A 19439-nucleotide genomic window follows, 5' to 3' on the forward strand; every position below is an offset into this window, starting at 1 on the left:
GGCTGCACTGTGCACCTGCTGGGAGCTCGCCCTTTCCTCAGGGAGGTGCCTGGCCCAGTGCCACCCGAGCCAGCTGAGCAGGGCTGGAGCTTCTGCAAGGCCAGCCACCATCTGCCTCAGCCCAGCCCCAGTTTTCAGCCCCCACTCCATGTATGGCTACTCTCTTCCTTGCTGCTTCCTCCCCAGCTCCCAAATGTCCCAGTGTTGGTTTGTCACATGCTGTCCCCAGCCGCCTCCTGCCCTGGGGACTCTGGCCTCACCTATCGGGATGGGAGGCATGGCACCTGGGGCCTGCAGGACTTTCAGGGGCCCAGGAAACTTCGTTGCTTTTAAGATTAGAAGAAATAACGAAGATAATCCAGCCTGCCTTATACAGTGGACCCTGGATTTATGAACTCAATTTGTTCTCCAGGGCTGGTTGTAACTCAGTTGGTCACTTGGAGGCTTAGGCTCCTCTACACAGCCCTCAAAGTCTCTGTCCTGTATACAGGCAGACCTCAGTGTCCTTAGGGAGACACTGGCCTAGGATTTCTCAATTAACCGCACATAGGCAAGGATGTTGTAGTGTTCCTTCCAGAACTCTTTAAGGGTTAAATCAGTATCGGAGACCATCTGGAAGTACAAGCGGCTGGCATTTGGATTGTAACTCAAGACTTTGTAAGTTAAAACTAAAATGCCAGTCATAACCCAAGTTGTTCATATGTCAGGCTGGTTGTAGCTTGAGGGTCCACTGTATTCCTTCCTGTTTATACCATCACAGTTGCAAAATAAAATCTTTAGTGCTTTTTCCAAATGGAGGAAGGGGCAGAAGAGACTGGGGCCATGGAAGTCACAAGCCACCTCGGTAAGCTCACCCTGTCCCGTGGCTCTAACTGTGCCCATACCACACTCACATGTATCTCTGCTGAGTCCCTGAACCATGCAGTGTCTGCCTGGCCTACTTGCACCCTCCCCAGGCCCTGGGCCACCCTGTGCCCCCACGTCTTCCTCCTCCCTCGCTCTTGCTCAGGCCCCTCACTGTTGCACCAGACGGGACCCATCAGCCCAGCCCCCAGGACACCTGGCCACCTTCGGCTCTGAGCCCCCTCATGGCTCCCTGCCCTACCTGGCCATGCTTCCTGAGCAGCAGCCCTGGGGATGCTTGCAGAGTCCCCAGTCTTCCCATCACCCTCAGTGACACAGGGAACCATGGCCTGCCTGTGCAGCCCCACCCACCTGTTCCTGCTCCCCCCGATGTGCTGGCTTCCCCATGGCCTCTGTCTAGTGTCATTTTAGGGAAAGATTCCCCCACGTCCCTTATGATATAGGCACTGACTCCCCTCCTGCATGTTTTGGGGAGCCTCTCTCCCCTCACATTATGTCTGGGCTCACAGATGATCCTGTGTCCACCAGGTCAGTTCTCTCTCCTCCTTTCCCCTCTCCCTCCTTCCCTCTCCCTCCCCTGCTTTCTCAGGCCTACAACAAAGCTCAGCAAACCCAAAGGCTGACTGATCCTGGCCATGCCCAGCCACTGATTCCCTCTCCTGTTCTGGGTAGGTCACCCAGCGTTAATATCCACGCAGGGACCTCACAGGATGACACATGGTGTCTGCTACCTGCCCTGTGCTCAGCATGGGCAGCTCCTGCCTGTGTCCCTTTGTGTCCCTGCAGGCTGGGACCTTGCTGTGCCTGCCCTGCTTCTGTGCACCTCACACAGCCCAGGGCAACAGGTTCATCTGGGGGTTGCTCTTCACAAGAGAAGTGAGGCGCCCAGAGAGCATGAGATGGGCAGGGCTGGAAGGAGACAGCACCTAACAGAACCCCCTGATGTGGGGAGAAGATGGTCCAGGGGGGTGTATCTCAGTAGCCCCTCTGCTGGGCGAACGCTGCCCTGCCTGGAGTCCACACTGCTTGGTGCTGTCCTCCACGGGCTTCCTGTTTCTGTGCTACGGCCACTGGAGGGCAGCAGAGTCCCACATCCACCCTTACCGCAGAGGCTGCAAAGCTCTGCCAAATCCAGATCGCAGCCAGGACAGAAAGCCGGGCCTGTTCTTGCCCTTCCTCTGCCTGCCCACTCTGTCCCATGAGGGCTCAAGGGGTGGGGTCTTGGGGCTCACCTGGCGGCTGGGGTCCACCTCGCGGAAGATGAAGGGGCTGTGGAACTGCCTCTGCAGGGCCGCGTTCACCATGATCTTCAGGGACCTGAACTTGAGCTGTAGGAGCAAGGCCTGGTGAGAAGCTGGCTCCCAGGAGAGGCGACCCACAGCCACCTTCCCTGCCTGACTTTGGTCCACCCACCCGGGCTCCACTTACTGCCTTTAGGGACTTCAGCCACAGGTTCCCCAGCAGGTGGAAGTTGACCTCCTGGTTGGGGGCCAGATGCACATTGCAGTTGATGGAGACCACGTCAGAGTTGCTGTGGTTCTGAGAGGGAAGAAGGGCTGGGGTGAGTAGAGGACACAGCCCGGGGGCTGTGACCTGGAGTGGCCCAGTGCATTGCCTGAGCAACTGGGGCTGTGCTCTGGAGAGGGAGGTGGGGCAGGTGACAGGAGATCAGGGTGGAGGAGCCTCGCTAATGCTCCTTGACCTTGTGCACAGTGACCAGAATGGGTGAATTCCAGGGACAGAAGTTTGGTTTATCATTAAGAAATCTATAAACATCATTACCATATGAACAGATCAAAAGGAAACATGAACTGGTGTGGTGGGGCACACCTGTAAGCCCAACATTCGGGAGGCTGAGGCAGGAGGATGGCTGCAGTTTCTCAGCCTGGGCTACATAGTGAGTTCAAGACCAGCCTGAATCGCATGACAAGACCCTGTCTCAAAAAATTAAAATTTTTTTTAAAAAGGAAAAATGATATGATCACTGCAACAGATGTAGTAAAAGTATTTTAGGAAATTCAGCTTCTGTTCATGATGTTCAGCTGGGGAACTTCCTGCATCTGATTAAAGTGAGTGTGGCTGTATCTGACAGCAAGTATCATGCTCCCTTAAAATCAAGACCAAGGCAGTTCTGACTGTCCTGTCATTACTTCTATTTCTGTGGCCTGGGAGGCCCCAGCCAGAGCAATGTGGCAGGAGACGCAATTGATAAGGACTGAATGGAAAATTGATAGAAAACCCAAACAAACCTTTCCCCGTGGTCAGGATTTCCAAAGGTCAAGCTGTTGGTATGGCTGGCTTGCTGCCCTACCCCAAAATGCAGTGCACTGAAAAAGTACTCTGTGGGAGGCCCTGGCTTGGGGAGAATAAAGCAGCTAGGAGGCTAGCCTGGGTGAGGAGTTGAGGGCACAGGGTGAGAAACTGGGACCTGGGGCCTCAGGCTACCCGGCAGGGAGACTGGGAGCCTGCACATGCCTGGGCGGGGTCTCAGGCTGGAGGTGGGGTCCGGCTCTGCCCACTCTGCCCCTTCTCTGCTTTCTGGTCCTGCTGACCCTGTCAGCCAGGCGCACACTGTGTCTGTCTGCCCTCTCCTGTGAGAGGTGATTCCCCTTTCTTTTTCCTTCATCCAGGGCTGGGCACTCGGAGGTGTGAGGAAGTGCTCTCGCACACTTTCTTTCTCTGTGTCTTTAAAATGGGCTCCCTGTGTTGCCCAGGCTGGCCTGGAAATCAGTGGCCTGCAGCAATACTCCTGCCTCAGCCTCCTGCGTAGCTGGGACTACAGGTATGTCACTGCACCCAGATCAGTAAATTGTTTTCGACAAACTCTTGGCTGGGAGAGAAATGGGCCCCTGGAGCAGGCGGCATCCCTCTCACCCTGTCCTTCAGCTCTCGGTTGGGGACACTCACCAGCTGCAGGGCCTGACTCAAGTCCTCATCCGTGGGGGTGAGCCGGTACTCGGTGGTGTTCCCCCAGACATTACAGGACATGTTCGCCTGCATGGGGGACACAGACTGTGGGACTCGGCTCCCTACCTCTGCCCTGGCCCCGGAGGAGGGAGCTGGAGTCTGGGGACCCAGGAACCCCGCCCCTGTGCCGGCTTCAGGGGCCTGGTACCTGGTCGGTGAGGAAGTCCCTCAGCACTAGCAGGCGGTTGCCACCCCTGGTGGCCACGGGAATGGTGATCTTCACCGTCACTCCGTGGATGGGGAAGAAGCCCAGGTTCTGGATCTGCAGCCGAAGGGGGGTTGGTGTGTTTAGGGAAGCCGAGGGACGGGAGAATGGACCATGGTGGCCCCTCCGCCCGGCATCCTCACAGCAGAGGCTGCAAAGCTCTGCCAAATCCAGGTCCCAGCCAGGCTGCGTGGACATCAGTGCTTGGGACTCTGGGCGGGGAGGGTGGGCTCCCGGGGCCCGTCACTCAGCGCCCTGGGCGAGGGGGTGCTGGCTGAGGCTGAGATGGGCGCTGTGGTGGGACAGAGGCGGGATGATGCCCCCAGGTGCACTACATGGTGACCCTTGGAGCACGGCAGGGCATGGGTTCCACTGAGTGATTTGCGTACATTAAGCCATCCCTGCTCTTCTGGGATGAAGCCTTGTCACTTTAATGATTTGCTGCATTTTCTTTGCCAGTATCTTTCTGAGGATTTTTGCATCTGTGTTCATTAAAGAGATTGGCCTGTCATTCGTTCTCTCTTTTGGGCGGGTCCTTGTGATCCGAATCCATCATGAGAAGAAAAATATCTTTTGGAACCAAGCCCCGGCCAGTGGGATTATAAGACTTGAGGAGCCCAGAAAGTCACTAAACACCTGCTGCTCTTTCCTTCCTTGGACAACTGCTCCCCCCTCAGCCCAAGCCCAGAGTCAGCTAGAGCCCCTCTTGCCCCTTCCCTGCTGCCCCACTAAAGCTTTGCCTGTCTAGGAGCCTGTGTGCTTGCAATATGTGGTCCAGTCTCATTTCTACCTCCTCTGGGTCAAAAGAGCCCATTGTGTCCTATCAAGGCCAGGCGTGGAGACGGTGACCGCCATTGATGTGGTGACAGCCACTCTTTGGTGAGTGTTGGGAGTTCCTGCTCCCTGGGCTGGTGACGTGGAGAGCTGTTTGGCCTCTCTTGGACAGGGCGTGTAGGGCTCAGGTGTCTGCAGCCCCGCTCCCATATAGCCGTGGGATGGATAAACACAGGCCAGGCTGAGGGCGGTCTCCGCACTGAGAGAGCTAAGTTTCCCTTCTGCCTAGGAGTAGAACCAAGACAAAAAGAGCCCACCCACTTCCCAGCTCCCCTTACGGCTGAAGCACAAGGCTTTGGACAATGAGAGGTAACTGGAAGTGTGAGGGATTGCCAGGGAGTAGGGAGAGGGCCTGCTGCCTGGAATCAGATTGTGATGGCTGGAGCTGTAGCCACCTTGGAGTATGAAGTGAACTTGAGGCTGAGGACAGTGAAACAAAAGACCTCCTCCTGGATGACTTTGGGAAACTGTCAACCCTGGACTTCTTTAATGGGTGAGTGTAAAGCCTGGTGTTTAAATCATTGTTTTTTACTATTTAAAAATTTTTAGGCAGGCATCCCTAGTCTCTGATACACACCTCCTCAGTCCTGCCTGCTTGTTTTTGACAACCAAGACCGGGAAAGGGTAAGAAACTTGCCAAAAATCACTCAGTGAACACATGGCAAGGTTGAGGTCAGACTCCAGCCGCAGGGGCTGATTTCCGAGTCCTCCCCTCCCTGTGGGGTCCTCGGTCCTAGCCTCTGCCTGGCTGCCCCTGAGCCATACCTTGAAGACGCAGCTGAAGGGAGGCCCGATGCCGTCGTATCTCTCCAGGGAGCTGTTGGGCTTGACCTCATAGTGGCTCAGGCTGCTGCCCCTGCGGACGGAACAGTGTGGCATGAGCACTGTCACTGTTGGCTGGAAGAACTGAAGGAAGGGGGCGTGGGGCCTGCCTCCCCCAGACCATGAGGACTGGGGTTCTTTGGTCCTGGATCCTGTGGTCCAGTGAGGACAGGTGCTGCCATCAGCCTGCTGTCTGCCCCATAGGGTGGCGAGAGTCACAGAGCCAGCTACCAGCCTCTTTACCCACCCACTGTGCCCACCTAGCCTCTGGATGGCCTGGGGGTCCTGCCCTGCCACCCCATGTCATCAGCTGGTGGCTTGTGAGTGGGGCAGGTGATTGTGTCCGTGGTGGGTGGGTTGTTTCCTAGTGATGTTTTAGAACTGCTTGTGCAAAATGGTGACACGTGGCACATGGACATTTTGCAGAGTTTTTGAGACAGGGTCTTGCTATGTAGCCCAGGTTGGCCTTGAACTAGCAAATGATCCTCCTGCCTCAGCCTCCCGAGTGCTGGGATTACAGGTGTGTGCCACCACTCCCAGTTTGTAACACTTTTAAATTTTTCTTATTATTTTAAAACCCTCTTATTGCCTGTATTGGGGTGGGGTACCTCCCACTGCCCCCTGCCCATGCCAGGAGCTTGGGCCTGGGTGTCCTCCTCCCCCAGCGGATGGGGCGACCCGTCAGGGACACACCCAGCATCCCTCAGCGCTGGTACTGCATGGGGGACCCAGCAGGGGATCCACCCGAGCCTCCTCCCCACTGCCCTCCCTCACTCGCTGGCGCCCACCTGGTGAAGAGGACATCGGCCTCATACTTGAGGTGGAAGCGCAGGAGGGCTGTGTTGTCCTCCTTTGTGCTGTCCTGCTCGTCACTGTCACTGTGGGGACAGTTGGGTCAGGAAGGGGCCCTTCCTCCCTCCCCCAGCTTACCTTCGTGTCCTGGCTGCTCACAGCACAGGAGGGACCTGAGGCAGCGGAGGGGACAGGCCAGCTGGCCTAGGACAGGAAGGAGAATACCCAGGTGTGTGCCAGCCGGGTAAGGGCCAGCTGATGGCCTCCAGGGTGCGGGGCCTTTTGCTGTGTGTCACAGGATGCAGGGATGTCCTTGCTGCCGCCCTGCCCTGGGGAGGGACAGCAGGGCGCGCATCTGCCCCTGACTGGCCGCTGTGACTCCTGCTGCCTTCTCCTGGGTGTGGAAGGTATGGAGGGGGCCTCAGAGACACCCAGCAGGCACATGGTCCTAGTCACTGACTTCCCAGGGCAGGAGCACACACGGCCTCAGCTTCTCCCCGACACTGGGCTTCCCACTTTGATGCTGTGACCCCTGAGAGGGGTTCAGTGAGAAAGGGGGCCCCTGAAGCACACAGACCTGTGTGCCCCCTGGGCCACCTGAACTCAGACACCCCAGACTGGACCGACCATTCAGGTGAGCGGGGATGTGCTTTCAGGAGGGGGCCGGGAGCCCCAGGAGTATGCATCTGCCACACAGTGAGGCTTGGGGTCCTTGCCCCCGTGACCCTGCGGTGCGTGCAGGGAGTGTGGTGCATGGTTTGCCTGCAGCATCTGTGCCTTAGCTGAGGATCTCGGCTGTTTGTTTATGAGGCTCCAGCGCAGACAGGGCCCCCATGCCCTGCAGAGGGGGTTGTGAGTGAAAGGAAGCGCGTTTGCTCCCACACAGGGAAAGTCCTGCTGTGGACACACAGCAGCCACCTCCAGGAGGCCTGGGGCCAGACAGCACACATGGAGCGGGGAAGGTCTCTTAAAAATGGAAGAATTTCCAGGGAGAGGGAGGGAATGGGGCAGGAGGATAACTAATGCTCAGCTCCCAGCCGTACCATTTACATGCTGTGTGTCACTGGGGAATTCACTCAACCACTCTGAGCCTCCCTTGTCTTACCTGTTGTTTGAAGGGTGGTATGGGGAATAGCCCTTGCTTTGCTGACTTTTGGGTTTTGTTTGTTTTTTGAGACAGAATCTCATTACGTAGTCCAGGCTGGCCTCAAACTCCCGGCACTCTTGCCTCAGCCTCCTGAGTGCTAGGATTACAGGTGTGAGCCACCTCGCCCAGCTTTGCTAATCTTTACAGCTGGCTGTGAGGCCTGATGGACATCTGGACAGGGCTCTCACTGCTCTCCAGTTTGCTGCCACAGGTGAGATGCACATTGCTGCTTGGATCGCACTTGTGCCTGGCCTGGGCCCCCAGGCTGGAGCAGGGGACAGAGCTTGGAGCAGGTGGGACAGGCAGGGAAGGGTGAGCCTGACCTGCCAGAGCTGAGCTGGATCTCCAGGTGGTGCAGGAAGACAGACTTGCTGAACTCGAAGTCCAGCCGGAAAGCCACCTGCAGGAAGGGCACAGAGGGCCTAGAACTGCCTTTCCCACAGCCCGGCCTCTGTCACCCTCACCCGCGGTCACAGGGAAGAGAGACGGGGTCTTCCTATGTGGTTCAGGCTGGCCTAGAACTCATAGCAGTTCTTCTGCCTCAGCCTCCCGAGAGAGAGCTGGGATTACAGGTGTTACCCCATGCCCCGCCTTCTCTTGTTTTTATCGAGTCAGCTAGAAGGGAGCCATGCTGGATTCCCAGCAGGACTTTCAGGGTGTAGGGGGCACTCATGGTGCAGGGGGAGGGCCCAGATGGGGTCACGGCCACCGGCAGGTCCACAGGGCACTGACCCCCTCCACCTGCAGCCCAATGCCACACTGCTGCCCTGGTCCTGGGGCAAGGGGCCCCGACTGTCCTGGCCACATCTGACCCCTGACCTCCTCCCGCCCTACGGGGGCATCGTTATGGGGTGCTGTGCCAGCCCTTCTGCCCCCCAGGAGGCCGGGAGTCATCTCCCAGGTGTTGGGGGCTGGGGGTTGTATTGCCTCTCTCTCCGGAGTCCAGGAGCCCCGGACTTAGGGGTCCTGGGGAAGCTCTAACAAGGAGCCCAAGGCCACATGTGTTTCTCCCTTCCCCAGCCTTGAAGCCCCTGCTCCTGGGCACAGCACTGCCATCTGGGCCACACCCCCAGCTCCTCTCTTCTGCTTCCCATCTGCAAGCAGCTTGGCCTCAGGTCTGCTCCCCGGCCCTCTGTGGCTGCCCCGCGCCCAGGGCTGATGACCAGACACCCTCCCCTCTACATACTGCCTCCCCGGGTCACACACTTGGCTTCTTCCCTGGGGCCTCCCAAGCACATGGGTGGCAGGAGGCCAGGAGGTGAGGTGCATGCATGGCTCGGAGGCAGAGGCTGCCAGTGTGAAGAGTGGGCAGATAAAGGGTGCGGGATCAGCCCGAGGGTGGGGAGTGCTGGGGGCTTCGAGGGAAGGGAGCCTCATTTCAGTGTTTCCAGGGAGTAAAAGGGAGCTTCACACCAAAGCCCTGCGGGCCGCCCACTGGCCTTGCAGGCTCCAACCTTGGCCTTGGCCCTGAAGAAGGGGTAGCTGATGTTGCAGACTTTCTTGTGCAGCCTCCACTCCTCGTTCATACACTCGATGCTGCTGTCCGAGTCGTCCTGGGGTGGGCAGGGACACCAGGCCCGCAGTGAGGCGGGCCACCTCAGTGCCACCTCACTACCACTGACCCCAACCCGGAGGCTGCCCATCGCCCACTGCCCACGTGAAGCCTGGCGCATGGCCTGCTGGGACTCAGAGGCTCCGGAGGCAAAGACCGGGTGGCTGACACCAGGGCAGGGTCACCCTCGGCAATGCGGGCGAGGAGGGGCAGGTACCCGGGCCCGCTCTGCCAGCCCTCCGATTGCGCCTTACTGGTGGGACTGCGGCCCAGAGGGCGATCCCTGGCTCAGACCACAGGACAGTGGTGTGGGGTCGGAGGGGGGACTCGAGGCCAGCTTGGGGCCTGTGCTCCGTCCACCTGGGGTGTGCAGGCCACTGTCCTGGCCCTGGCTTCCTGCCTGGCTTTTGGGGCCGCTTGCCTGTCTGTCTCTTCCCACCACTGGCTGAGGGGAGATGGGCGCCGCATGCAGGAGACAGCCAGGCTGAGACGGGGCTCAGTGCCCACCGTGTGTTCCAGGTCATGCGGCCCCTGGACAGGAGCGGCTGTGCGAAACGGTGACAGCCACTCTGTCACCCTGGGCAGTAGGGGCAGCGTGTTTGCTCGGGACACTGAGCCCAGGCTGGCGGCCCCAACTCGGCTCACCTCCCCTCTGGGTGTGTTCTCGGGGAGGGCAGCTCTGGGCAGCAGAGGTGGGGACCACAGGCCCGGTGCCCTTGCTCCAGCACTCTGTCTCCACATGCACAGAGACCAGTGAGGACGAGACTGCACCTGGGGCCTGGGACCCACGGGATGCAGCTGGGCGGGCAGGGCGCCGGGCCTCACCTTCTGGATCAGGCTGGCGAACTGCAGGTTGGGGGACTGGGAGATGTTCAGCACCGCGCTATAGGCGTTCTCGCCCCTGTTCTCCAGCGTGGCCTCCACCGCCACCCGCCGCCGCGTGCTCTCTATGATGAAAACGGCGGTGTCAAAGGAGAGCGTGTAGGCCGAGCAGTCCTGCGCGGGCTTCCTCAGCGCCCTCTGGCAGTACTCCCTGTGGGGTGAGACCGGCAGGCGTCAGGCTCAGGCGGCTGGGACGGGAGGGGCTGAGCCTGGGCTTGGTGCAGGGACGGCCTGGGGCACAGCCACCCCGAGAAGGGGATGGGCGGCAGCCCTGCCAAGTGCTCACTGTTCAAGGCCACCTCCTGCTCTAAAGGCCCCTGGTCTCCTGACCTCATCAGTCACAGACCACTTCTCTACTCTGTTTCCCTTTTGGCCTTGGCTGCTGGGAAGCTCAGCACTAAATGTAGAGACAATCTTGATTTTCAGCCTACCTGATTAGAAAATATATATATATATATATATATATATATATATATATATATATATATTTGTCCTTTCATAAGGTCTGCCTGTGCTATTTCTTTTCTTTTTGAGATAGAGTCTTGCTCTGTAGTCCAGGCTGGGTTTGAACTCACAATGTAGCCCAGGCTGGCCTCAACACTGAAGCAGTCTTCCTGCCTCAGCCTCCTGAGTGCTGGGATTACAGGTGTGTGCCATCACACCTGGCTCCTCAGTATCTTTCTGTCAGGATCAGAAAGTTCAGGAGTCTGGCCAGGGCCCTGGGAGCAGCCTTAGTGGGAGTTGGAGGACGAGCGTCCAGAACGCCAGGTCCCCGGCCTCCCCTGTCTGTTCTGTAGTTTGGATTCCCTTTGTGAATACAGTTGCAGGAGCTGGGATCAGACTCGCACTCATTTTAACACAGCAGGGAGCTGAGGCCACAGAGGGCGCACAGGAGTGGCAGGCTGGGGCCGGCTAGAGCCTGGCTCGAAGTCAGTGTCTGGCCCGTGCTGCTTGCTCATGAGAAAGATGTGTGGGGAACAACCCGGGCTCCGAGAGCCCTGAGCCAGCAGCAGGGAAGCGGACACTCACATGGCTGTGGGCACGTCGCTCCGGGCATCCAGCACCAGGTCGGGGACGCAGTGCTCGTCCTCATTGCAGCCATTCCAGAAGGGCACCTGGGCCGGGGACAGCCAGGTGAGGGTGGTGGGAGGGGACCCCACTCTGGCCGTAGCACAAGTCCAGTACTGACTACCTGCTGCATGGGGCAAGATGTCTGGGACTGGGGATAGAGCGCAAGGGACCCAGCTCCTGCCCTCCACGCACGGGCAAGGTTGCTGTGTGAACAAAGAGCCATGTTGTGAAATGTGCACAAAACCAAAAGCTGTAGAAATATGAGACAGAGAGGAGGAAGTTATGTGGACATGTAGGTGGCCAGAGAAGGCTTGGAGGAAGTGATAGTGGGCCACGTTCTGAAGGGTGACCAAGTGGATCAGCGGAGTGGGAGGTCCAGGAGGAAGGACAAATCTCAGCTGTTCAGAGGTGAGCTTTCGGAGGGTGATTGGATCAAGGGGCGCTATACTCATCTGTGGGATCATCTCCTGAAGGGTTCTGAGCTGGGTGTGCTGGTAGGAGGCTGGGCCTAGGTGGAGGTGGTCACTGGGGGTATGTCCTGGAAAAGTGAACTCTTGTCCCTACTCCTCCCTTCTCCCTGCATCCTGGCTGCCATGCTGTGAGCGGATATCCTCTGCCAGGCCCTTCCACCATGCTGTTTCTGCCATGGAGCTGGCTGACCATGGACTAAACCCACAGGAACTGTGAGCCAAATAAACCTCTCCTCCTTTAGTTTGTGGTGTCAGGTATTTTGTCCCAGTGACGGGAAAGTAAGAACCATGGGACAGGAGGTGGAAAGGCCTTTGACACTTCAGGTGTGGGGTTTGGAGAGGTCGGGTGGGGTGGCATGTGCCAGGGGTACAGGCCCTGCCTGCCAGGCTGTACCGAGACTCTGAGCGTGGTGGGCCAGCCATCCTCCAGCATAGGGCCGTGCTCAGGGTCCTCCAGGGAGTACTCGATTGAAAAGGCCACCGGCTTCACGTAGTCAGCAGTGTCCTGGGGGGCAGGTGTGAGGGGAAGGAGAGAGAGGAGGCATCATTATCTGGGTCAGGGCCATTATCTGGGTCAGCAGAACTTCTGCCTCCTACCCTGGGAGGGAGGGAGGATGCATAGGGTACGGAGGTTCCCAACTCTGCAGGTGACAAGGTGTGCACGCTGCAACCCCCGGCTCAGCTGCTGCCAGCCACTGTCTGGCTGTTTCACCAAGCTCCTGCTCACCCTTAAAGGCTGGCTCCCATCTCCCCCAGTACCTCTGCCTCCAGGAAGCCCCGCAGGATGCCCCCCAGACCCGTCACTGCCACTTCCTGGGCTTTCAAGACACCTGTCTGTCACTTGTCCCTTCCAAAGAAGGGAAGAAGCCAAAGCCAGAAGCTTTTGTGCACTGTCTCACATCAGAATTCCTGGGTGCCGGGTGCATCCTGAGTTTGGGACAAGCTGGAGAATGAAGGCTTCTCTTTGGTTCTTGGTGGGGAGGAAGCTGTAGGTGCCGGCCGTTTTGGTAGGACTTGACACACGCCCCAGGGCTGACATCAGCAGACAAGTGGATATCTAGGCCACCTCACTCTTCTGACCCATGATCATTGACCTGGGCCAGGTGGATGCTTGAGTGTCCCCTGCTTTTGTCTCTGTGGTCTGGGGACTGGGCTACCACCTCCCCTTCTTCCTCTTCTTCTCCAGTACTAGGGATTGAACACATGGCCTTTGGACTAAACTATACCCCTAGCCCTTTTAATCTTTTTTCATTTTAAATTTTGAGACAGGGTCTCACTAAGTGGCTGAGTTGCCTAACCTGGGCTCAAATTTGCAGTCCTCCTGCCTCAGCCTCCCATAGTGCTGGGATTACAGGCGTGCACCACCACACCCAGCTGAGGCAAACTTCTCATCCTCTTCCTCACACATAAAATGGGCACCACCCTGCTCATGATATCAGGGGTCCCCTCCCCTCTCCCAGGCTGGTCGCTCTATACCTCCTCCCAGCTTGTCCATGCCTTGGTCCCCCCTTAACTGGTCCTTGTGTTCAGCTGGGGCCTGCAGCCCTCTCTTGTGAGCCATGAGCAGCTGGAGGCCGAGCTCTCTCCCTAGATGCCCCCAGCCCATCTCCTTCCTGGGGTTCATCCCCTGCAAAGGATCCCGAGGGCATCTGTGAGTTGCTGGGGTGCACAGGGAGGATTGGGTGGTGTGCCCCAGTGGGCTCTGCTCTGGCACAGGGTGGGGTGTAGGGTGTGTACAAGGTGGAAGTACTGCCTTCAGCTGCCCCAGGTCTCCTGCGAACTGGTATGGGCCGGACACGCTGGGCTTCCTTTCCTCAGCAGGTGCCCTCCAGCTCCGAATCCCCTTCCTGTAGGGCTTCTCCCTCTGCGGGGACAGCTGGGCTCACCAGGACGTGGAAGCTGATCCGCTGGCAGTGCTCCTGGCCAGCAGTGAGCACCGCGGCCCTGTTGGTGAACTGGTCGCTGCCCTCGTCCAGGTGCGCCCGCGGCATGTAGCGCCTCTCGTCCATGGTGGCGTTGTACCTGATGCCTGTGGGAGCGGAGGGGCAGGTCAGGGCTGCCAAGCTGCAGCCGTGTCCCAGCCAGGACTACCACTCTTCAGAAGCAGCCTCGGGAGCTCCACTTCCTCTAGAAAGGCCCTGGGCTGGCCAGGGGACAGCCGTGTCCCTTCCTACAGGAGGCCCAGGAGGGGCAGCTGCCACGTAGAGAGCCAGGGATCCAGGGAGAAAGTTCTGGGCATGGGTGCGGTGGCTCGGTTATGGGGGTTCAGGCTGCTGTCTCCTCCCCTTCTAGGAAAATCGTTTGCTGGCTCTGGGAAAGGCTCAGTCCCTTGTCCTGTCTCCCAGCCAGGCCTTGGGGTACCCCAGGTCTGTGTCATTTTCCTTTCATAGACTGAACTTGGAAGGGAAGGGCAGGGCCACCCAGGGTGCCTTTGTTCTCGTCCTGACACCCTCTCTTCCATGCCTGCCTGTCACTTGCCAGAGAAGCCGCCAGCAGACCCTGTGTCTTGCGCAGGGCAACCGAGTCACTTCTGGGATGGCCTGGTGGGTGAGCTGGTATGAACTCCAGCTGCAGGCAGAGGATGGGCACAGGAGGACACGGCCCTGCTGGGCTATGTGCCCTGCCGAGCAGGGACTGCAGGTGTGGGCCAGGGCTGTCCCTCCCGCTCCTCCAGGCTGGCTTCCAACTTCTACACCCCTGTCTGCTGCTTGCCTTGAGCCCCGTGCTCTGCCCGCACCCAGACTACCTCCTCCTCCTCCTCCCTCTCTGCTCACTGCCACCCTCGTGCTGGCACCAATCCCTTTTGTCCTCAGTGCCGCAGGGACCTCTAGCATGTGGCAAAGGGGCTCTGGGTGACACCTGGTGCTCGGAGCCCGTCCCGGGGAAACTGGGCTGTGGGACAGCACAGTGCAGAGCCGGGTGGAGGGGCCTGGCTCACCGACAGTTGCCATCTGGAAATGGGGGGCCAAGAAGACAGGCGCAAAGCAGAGGAAGGCGGCCAGACAGGTGGCGTCCCTGCCGCTGCGCTTGCAGTCCTTGTGGAAGATGTTGATCTTGGACGGCTCGAAGCGCAGGCTGGCGTTGATCTGGACCACGGGCCGGGACCTGGGGGCCGGGGGTGGGGCAGGGGCTCAGGCTGAGTGCAGCGTGGTGGGGCGGGCTTGGGCCCTGGAGCAGCCCTCATCTTTGTCCCTGGGCAACCAGGCTGTTGACCACACTGAGGTCCCTCTGCCTCTCCCTCTCTACCCAGCCTGATGTCCATCAGATCTCTGGGGAGCTGGAAAACCCACTGCCAAGTGGTCCCCAGCGAAGATTTAACGGGAAGAGGCACTGGCTCTGCCCATTGTCTCCCCAGAGGCCCTGGCTCTCCACTGCGTCACCAGGTGGGCGGCACAGACATCGAAAGCCGGAGCATGACGAGTCCTTCCTGTGACAGATGCCCCGGGAGTCTGTGCACGCGGGACCTCATTTCCTGTGAAGGGTTCATGTGCCGCACCTGTCCCCGCCCAGCTGTGGATACCTGTCCTATTCTTCAGGCTGTGTCCCGGGGAACCTGCACAGGCACATTTCCTGATTGGATCATAATGTATTCCAGGACAGAAACACATCCACCTCTCCCTTTATTTTATTTTTTGCAGTACTGGGGATTTAACCCAAGGCTTTCACACTGAGTTACATCCTCAGCCCCTTTTTCCGTTTTCCTTTTTGCCCAGGCTAGGCTTGAACTTGCCATCCTCCTGCCTCAGCCTCCCAGAGCTGGGCTTACAGGTGAGCGCCAGCACTCCCGCCTTTTCCACCCCTTCTTGATTTGCCCTGTGAAGCTATATGCTATCTCTGTTTATGCCTTTTAAAAATTATATGATTATGATCACATCTATATAAAATTAAATGCAGGCAGAAAGGTTGGGAGGAAACATGACAAAACACTAGTGGTGAAGAAGTATTGAGTGAGTTTTTCCTTATTTTACAAATTTTCTCTAAGGTACTATATTTATGATGAAATATATCTTGTCAACATACAAGAAAGGCTGAAAATAACTTTGTTTTTTCTCAAAAAGTAGAAGATGATGCATGGTAAAATACATGAGCTTATAGAAAGCGTTGAAATGGAGATCAGAAAATACCAAACAAAAGGGGTTCAGGGTCAGGGATTTAGCTCAGTGGCACTCTGCCTGCCTTGCAAGTGCAAGGTCCTGAGTTTGATCCCCGGTACTGGGAAAAAAAAAAAAAAAGAGGGGTTTGGAGGACAGAACTCTCTGAATCCTATACACAGTGCCCCACACCTGGGCACAGGGAAAGGTCCTCCCGACTGAGGAAAAGGTGTCCCGTGTATCCCTTGAAGCACTTGCAAAGCCGAGCGGAAGGAATACCCTGAAGCCAGAGCTTTTAGACAAAGTCCGAGGGCTTTTGCATGCTCAGTTGGTCTGAAGTCCCAGAAATCACTCGGAAGAGACTTGGACTTCAAGATCGCTTACAAGGACCCCATGAGAAGGAAAGCTGCGGTTGGGAAACAGAAGAGCAGGGTTTGTTTGGCTGACAGTGGTTAAAGACAAGGGACAGAGATCCCGAAGCAAGTCCTTTACACCCTGTCCCCATGGTGACCCTCTGGAGAGCCCGAGCAGGGACGATGGGGACCCACCACAGAATCACCGCGTTGCCCAGCGTGCCCACCGCCAGGTCCACGAGCCCGTCCTCATTGAGGTCCAGTTGCCCATGGATGCTGCAGCCGAAGTACTGGAGGCCGGGAGCCAGCTCGGAAGCAGCAATTCTCTGCAGGGAGAGGGGGAGGCGGGGCCTTGTGTGTGGGAGGGGCAGGCAGCAGCCTGGGCAGGGAGGACACACATAGTGGGAGCCCAGGACAGCCTGCTTGAAGCCACCAAAAACTGTCTTGTCCTGGCCTTCATGGCACCTCAGAAGCTCTTCTTTTGGATTAAAATATGTTGTCTTAAATGAGTGCCCAGCTGGGCATGGTGGCGCAGGCCTGTAAGTCTAGCACTCTGGAGGCTGAGGCAGGAGGATGGCAGGTTCGAGCCCAGCCTGGGCATCATACAAGCTTAGTGAACCTGTCTCAAAATAAAATTTATACTTAAAAAAAGGGCTGGGGACATAGCTCAATGTGAAGGCTCTGGTTCAGTCCTCAGTATTGCCAAAAAAAAAAAAAAAAAGTCTCCACAAAGTGTTTATACATTATGTTACCTGGCAGGTCACCCACCAGCATCTCAAAGCTTAGTATATTTATCACAGTATTTTACTAATAAAATATGTGGCAAAATGATGATCCTGCAGGGGGACAGGATCTGAGATGGGTTGAGTGCAACCCACCTTGAGGGCAGCAAGGTGCATGTCATCAAAGAGTTGCACAGATGCCAGGGTGGGGCCGGGTGGGGTGAGGTTCAGGGCCTGGATTTGTCCTCGTGGTTGACATTGGGAGGACAAAGGTGACTGAGAGAGGCTGCTAGGGGAGTGTGGGAAGATGCAATACACCAGTTCACAGCTGCCACTCAGGCGAGTGGAGCTGGCACACAGGCTCAAGGCCACCCAGTCCTTTGCCCCTTCCAGAGCCGCACCTGCTTGGGTGTCTTCAGGATGCCGCCCTGGGAGCCATGAAAGATGTAGATGACTCCTTGGTGGCCGTCCTCCAGCGGGGCGCCCACCACCACGTCGTTGTAGGAGTCCTGATTAAGATCCCGAACGGAGGCGATGGATGCACCAAAGCGGCTGTTCTGGTAACTGTGGGAATCCTTCAGCATCCCGTTATAAACAAACCGGCTCTGCAAAACCACACACAGCCGAGAAAGGAAGGGCTCAGGCGGCTGGGTGAGGGCTCCGGGGTCCCTACCCACTCCCCAAACCCAGTGCCAGAGAGGCCCCCTGAGTCCCAGGCCTGCCTCCTGCAGGCAGGCACCAGCCTCTGTAGGAACCAGGCCCCCTGGTGCCTACCCAGGCCAGCCCAGGGCCCTGCGCCGGCAGTACCTGTCTCAGGGTGTACACGTACACCTTGCCGCGCTCTCGGCCCTCGCTGAAGTACATGGGCGCCCCCACCAGCAGGACATCGGTCACCCCGTCATCGTCCAGGTCCACAGAGGTGATCTCACTCCCGAAGTAGGAGCCTATCTGTGCACAAGAGGGGACAGGAGTGGCCGGGCTGCTTCCTCACACCCATGGCCCTTGGCTCAGACTCAGGATTAGGGTCCCAGTGGGTCCCCCTTCTCAGACCCTGCCTTTGTCTCCCCACTTCAGTCTCCCCTGCTTTGTGTCCTTGTCCCCTTCTCTCCTATTGGCTCTCTCTTCTCTCCCCTGTCCTAATCTTCTTTATTCCCATTATTTGACTTGACTTTTGGCCATTTATTCTATCAGGAAGTGATATACTGTAATGACAAAGAAGGAAAATACCAAAAAAAAGTATAAGGAAGAAAATGAAAGTTACCCCTCGCCCCAGTGTTCAGATATAACCACCATGATTGTTCTGGAGTATTCTCTTCCAGCCTTTCTCCTGAGCCGTGTTGCCAGTTCATGCCTGTGTATGTTTTTAGTTTTGTAAATTGGGATTGTACTCTACTCACAGCGTATGTACTGAGTTGTAAATCAACAGTGTATCACGAGCCTTTTCTCCATGATGGTTTTTTTTTTCCTACAGCAGGATCCCTGCTGTACCTAATCAAGCTTCTGTCACTGGCTTTTAAACTTTACTGTCACAGATCTGACTTGGGACTTGGGTGGCGAATGACAGTTCCTCCCTGGCTGCTGACACTCACTGTGTCCTCTCCGGGTGTGGGTGCAGGGCTCCCTACCCAGGTGTGGGCACCCACTCACCTCATCACAAACCTGAAGGTCCCCCGGTCCCAGCTCCCTCCACCTCTCCCACCTGCAGAGCTACCAGCAAGTCCCTCCTGGCCTCGGTCACCACCCCATCTGCCTCTGACTGCCCCCTGGGTGTGGCGCCTCTCAGAGGTCCCTCTAAACGCCATGGGTTGGTCCCCAGGCACTAGGCTGCGTCCGTGCTGTGTGCTTGTGTTTGGGATAAAGGGCTAAACTCTTCAGTGTGATGCTGCAGGCCTGTCCCCTCCCTGGCCTCTGTCCCATTCCTGCTCCCAGTACTGTGGCCCAGCTGCTGTCTACCCACTGTTCCTTTTCATCACAAGGCCCAGGCCCCAGCTAGGCCTGAGCTTCCCACTGCACAGCTTCCTGGGTGCATCCTCTCCCCTGCCCCCCTACCCTTCAGGTCTCAGCAGAAGTATCACTTCCCTTTATGCCGTCCCTGGCTTCCCCACCCACTCCCTGCCCTGGGTGCCCCTCCCTGATGCACCCAGACCCCACATCCTCCCTCCAGCATCTGCTCTCTGCCCGGGAGCCTCACGGGACCTGGGCATCATGTGTGGCACCCAAGAGGGACTGCATATGTGCTTTTGGGTCGCATAGGGAAGGGGGAGGCCCCTGCCTGTGGACAGGCCCTTGGTTAGCTTGTGTGAGGCCCTCGCACAGGACTCATAGTTGTCCCATTTCATTTATTTTTATTTTTTTTGCTGGGGATCAAATTCAGAGCCTCACACACTAGGCAAGTGCTCTTCCCTTCTTGAGCTATCCCCAGAGTCAGGCTGCCTCATTTTATAGAGGAGGAACCTGAACTCCCAGAACCCGGGTTGCTGTCCAAAGTCAGAGGCTGATCTCTGCCAGGCCCTGTCTGACCCCCAGGCCCCCAGAATCACCTTCCCCACCTTGTCCTGGCACGGGGTGTTTTCAGATGAAAGTTACATTCAAGTGTTAAAAGCTTTGACCTGTGAAGGAAGATCAAAATACAGGCGAGGGAAAGAGCAGCTGATAAGCCCGGAGTGG

At 57.5% G+C, this 19439-nt stretch overlaps 1 protein-coding gene across 3 annotated transcripts in view; it reads right to left on the reverse strand.

The window, feature by feature from the left end:
- Window positions 1-19439, reverse strand: part of Itga11 (integrin subunit alpha 11) — a 98334-nt gene that overhangs the window by 2389 nt on the left and 76506 nt on the right. For all 3 annotated transcript variants that reach the window (XM_004855761.4, XM_087199228.1, XM_087199229.1), the window contains exons 13-28: window positions 17580-17720; window positions 17174-17377; window positions 16246-16376; window positions 14545-14711; window positions 13493-13635; window positions 12001-12111; window positions 11095-11180; window positions 10009-10216; window positions 9086-9184; window positions 7955-8031; window positions 6481-6570; window positions 5636-5726; window positions 3980-4093; window positions 3772-3858; window positions 2293-2403; window positions 2097-2192 (exon numbers count right to left, since the gene is read on the reverse strand). In XM_004855761.4, the coding sequence (XP_004855818.4) occupies window positions 2097-2192; window positions 2293-2403; window positions 3772-3858; window positions 3980-4093; window positions 5636-5726; window positions 6481-6570; window positions 7955-8031; window positions 9086-9184; window positions 10009-10216; window positions 11095-11180; window positions 12001-12111; window positions 13493-13635; window positions 14545-14711; window positions 16246-16376; window positions 17174-17377; window positions 17580-17720 (1956 nt within the window). The remainder of the gene's footprint in view (window positions 1-2096; window positions 2193-2292; window positions 2404-3771; window positions 3859-3979; window positions 4094-5635; window positions 5727-6480; window positions 6571-7954; window positions 8032-9085; window positions 9185-10008; window positions 10217-11094; window positions 11181-12000; window positions 12112-13492; window positions 13636-14544; window positions 14712-16245; window positions 16377-17173; window positions 17378-17579; window positions 17721-19439) is intronic.

The sequence above is a fragment of the Heterocephalus glaber genome, unplaced genomic scaffold, assembly GCF_053883595.1.
Source record: "Heterocephalus glaber isolate CG9 unplaced genomic scaffold, H.glaber_assembly_v1.0 deba00001689, whole genome shotgun sequence".
Taxonomy (NCBI): Eukaryota; Metazoa; Chordata; class Mammalia; order Rodentia; family Bathyergidae; genus Heterocephalus; species Heterocephalus glaber.